Below are 4,067 nucleotides of genomic sequence, written 5' to 3'. Positions count from 1 at the left end.
GTGGGGTTCATGTCTCACAATTTTATTTCCATGGTTGTTTTTTATAAGTCTTGTGTCAATTTTTCTGTTTTCTTGTTTGTGTATGAGCGTGTCAGATTACATATGATATGTTTAGTCCATACTTGTGTTTGTATATGGGAATGTATGTACATTTATTACAGTGTGTCTGTCTATGTGTTGTGTATGTATGTTTTCTGATCAGTCTTGTGTCAGTTTTGCTGTGGAAATATGTGTTATTACGTGTGCTCTGCTGTGCTCCTGTGAGCCTGTTTGTGTGAACTCTTGTCTGTGTGTCTGTGAGCCCGTTTGTGTCAACTCTTGTCTGTGTGTCTGTGAGCCCGTTTGTGTCAACTCTTGTCTGTGTGTCTGTAAGGCTGTTTGTGTGAACTCTTGTCTGTGTGTCTGTGAGGCTGTTTGTGTCAACTCTTGTCTGTGTGTCTGTGAGGCTGTTTGTGTCAACTCTTGTCTGTGTGTCTGTGAGCCTGTGTGTGTCTGTGAGCCTGTTTGTGTCAACTCTTGTCTGTGTGTCTGTGAGCCTGTTTGTGTCAACTCTTGTCTATGTGTCTCTAGCCTGTTTGTGTCAACTCTTGTCTGTGTGTCTGTGGCGTATGCGTGGCTCTCTTTCATTCTCTTTCTCCCACTCTCTCTTGTTCAATCTGCCTACCTACCTACCTACCTACCTACCTACCTACCTACCTACTTACCTGCCTACCTACCTACCTACCTACTTACCTGCCTACCTACCTACCTACCTACCTACCTACCTACCTACCTACCTACCTACCTACCTACCTACTTACCTGCCTACCTGCCTACCTGCCTACCTACCTACCTACCTACTTACCTACCTACCTACCTACCTACTTACCCGCCTACCTACCTACCTACCTACCTACCTACCTACCTACCTACCTGCCTACCTACATACCTACCTACATACCTACCTACCTACATAGCTACCTACCTACTACCTACTTACCCGCCTACCTACCTACCTACCTACCTACCTACCTACCTACCTACCTGCCTACCTACATACCTACCTACATACCTACCTACCTACATAGCTACCTACCTACTACCTACTTACCCGCCTACCTACCTACCTACCTACCTACCTACCTACCTACCTACCTACCTACCTACCTACATACATAGCTACCTACCTACCTGCCTATCTCTGTGCATACATGTGTGTGCCGACACAAACTGTGTACGACCAAAGTCTAGTGGTCCAGCTGTCCAGTAGTATGTACCCCCACCCCTTCCCACCCCCTTGTGTATGCCACGTGAGATTCCTTGACCACTGTCCACGCCGTTCGAGTACATGGTGCTACTGACCATCATCGCCAACTGTATAGTCCTGGCCCTGGAGGAACACCTGCCCGAGATGGACAAAACACCTCTTGCCTTACAGCTGGTGAGTACATACATACAGCTGGTGAGTACATACAAACACCTCTTGCCTTACAGCTGATGAGTACATACATACAGCTGGTGAGTACATGCATACAGCTGGTGAGTACATACATACAGATGGTGAGTACATACAAACAGATGGTGAGTACATACTTACAGCTGATGAGTACATACTTACAGCTGGTGAGTACATACAAACACCTCTTGCCTTACAGCTGGTGAGTACATACAAACACCTCTTGCCTTACAGCGGGTGAGTGTTTCCGGACGCGCCACTGCGCATGTCCAGGGATGGTCTATGTTTGTGCATGTCTGGAACGGGTGGTGGTGGGGGATTTTGGGGTTTTTTTTGGGGGGATTTTTTTTGGGGGGGGGGGGGTTGAGGAGGGCAAAGTTGGGGTTGGTTGTAGGTGTAACAAGCACTTCCTATTTCTGTATCACCAATTTGTTGTTTCTGTCCTCTTGTCTTTCCTTTTCTTTATCACCAATTTGTTGTTTCTGTCTGCTTGTCTTTCCTTTTCTTTGGCACTAATGGACATTACTGTATCCAACTAGGTCTTTTTTCATTCCAATCGTCAAACAAACAAACAAACAAACGAACAAACAAATAAATGAACAAACAAACAGTCAAAGAAAAGTACACGAATGTGCCAGCTAAGACCCCTCTGGTTGGAAAGTAACTGGCACAGTCACTTGTAGACTCTGTATTTCTCTGAATGTTTGAACTGTACCAATACTTAATATCAAATATTATAGTTGACTACTTACACCTAGATTTACATTATTAGGAGATGCAAATTACTTTTAACCCTTGAGTAATTGAAATATTTTGAATAAAAGAATGCTTGAAATGTTTAATTTAGCGACTTTTAACAATTAAGCCAGCATACCTGAATCATAAGAGAAGACTGATTACTCCGAATATTTTTTTTATTTATAGAAAGACTTTAAAATGAAATGAACGCTTTTACAATTTTCCAAATTTGAATGATTTTAACAATTACGCAACGATCAGATAATGTAATATGTTTTGTTTTCTCTTTCTCTTCCGCAGGACGACACAGAAGTGTACTTTTTAGGAATATTCTGCGTGGAAGCTTTTCTCAAGATTGTAGCGTTAGGCTTTTGTCTACACAAAGGTTCATATTTACGAAACGTGTGGAACATAATGGATTTTATAGTAGTAGTCACCGGGTGAGTAGTGACTTTGTCTCTTCCTTATTGGTGTGCTTGTTTCTGATGTCGTGTGTGGATCCTAGCTTTCAACGAGGGTGTGGGTGGTTGGTGTGTGCTCTGGTGTGGTTTGTTCCTTCTTTCTTATGGAACATCTATCGTCCTCATCTCTCCTCCTTCTTTTTTGTGTTTGTTACTCTCTTGTAACACCTCTAATCTTCGGCACTTATATGACCTTATTGTGTTGCAAGTGCCGTAAAACTCAACAAGGGTTGTTGCACTGCAAACAGCCACAAGGAGAGACACACAGAATGTCCTGATGTGTCGCTCGTGACGTGCAGGGTCCAGGTCGCTTACGGCCAGACTGACACTCAAACAGACAAACAAACGACATGGATAGACAGGTCAAACAGCATAAGGCAAGTTTTCTCTTGGCTGCTTGCTAGGTAACCGACTGCCTTGTTTTTTAGTGGGGGGGTGTTCGGAAGATCACATCGTGATAACGAAGAGAGAAGGTCAATTTGATGATGTTGTTGTTTTGTGTGTGTGGAAGTAAAGAAAATAAGTTGTGTGTATTGTTTATGTTCTAGAGGACTCCCCAAGTTGGCACGTGGGTCAATGTAGAATGCGCCAGTGTACAAATGAGCTGCCCTAGGGGCAAAGGTCAGACCTGCCCTTTTCCTCACAAACCCGACCCTTCTTTTTCTGAGCGTCGAACCCTGACAGCTTCAACATTGCAGTACTAATCTTTTCTATATATTATTTTATAAATGTACAATGAACAATATGGTCGCTTTTAAGCACAAGGGGGCTAACCCGAAAAAATATTGTTTTGAGAATATCGAAGGTAAAGTTTCTGGGCCCTTGTTCAGTTTCTTTAAACGACAAGGAGAGTTTTCTCTATAACCAAACAAATATACACACCAATGAAACCAAACTTCTCCTATAGGTAGGGCAATGCCCACTTTTGGTGTAGGTCAAGATTTCTGGAAACCCTCGAAATCTGGGTTAGCCCTTTTGTCCTTAAAAGCGACCTTATAATAATGCATATTATATTATGTTTGTATTACTGTATACAAAGAGTGCTAAAGTTACTTCCTGTGATAACGGGATGAGAAAAACAGATCAAGATGGAGTCACATTTTTTTCTGTTGCGGTATTGTTCACATCGGCGTCTGTGTGTGGTGTAGCTCTGAAGAACTCTGTCGTCACTGCACGCTGGAGACCCGAGTTCCATTCCCGAATGGGGAGAAGTTTTATCAAGTATCTGGGTCGGTCTGTCTGCTGGGATGTTGCATTCCTTTCATCCCGGGTCTGTCTGATGGGATGTTGTATCCTTCTTACAACGGGCTGGTCCTGACAGTTAGGGTCGAAGTCCTCCTCTCCAATTATATAAATGGTGTTGATAAACACCACACATAATCAATATCCCTTCTATATGTTCGAGAGTATATATAAATATATGTATATATATA

At 42.9% G+C, this 4,067-nt stretch overlaps 1 protein-coding gene across 1 annotated transcript in view; it reads left to right on the top strand.

Annotated features, from left to right (window-relative positions):
* Positions 1-1,303: 1,303 nt before the first annotated feature.
* Positions 1,304-4,067, top strand: part of LOC100533433 (voltage-dependent calcium channel type A subunit alpha-1) — a gene marked incomplete at its 5' end in the record, with an annotated part of 54,455 nt that continues 51,691 nt past the window's right edge. Inside the window, 2 exon segments of the mRNA XM_035973625.1 lie at positions 1,304-1,420; positions 2,474-2,613. Of these exon segments, the coding sequence (XP_035829518.1) occupies positions 1,304-1,420; positions 2,474-2,613 (257 nt within the window).

Source organism: Aplysia californica, unplaced genomic scaffold (genome assembly GCF_000002075.1).
Source record: "Aplysia californica isolate F4 #8 unplaced genomic scaffold, AplCal3.0 scaffold01565, whole genome shotgun sequence".
Classification (NCBI taxonomy): domain Eukaryota; kingdom Metazoa; phylum Mollusca; class Gastropoda; order Aplysiida; family Aplysiidae; genus Aplysia; species Aplysia californica.
This window is presented reverse-complemented; position numbering and strand designations above follow the sequence as displayed.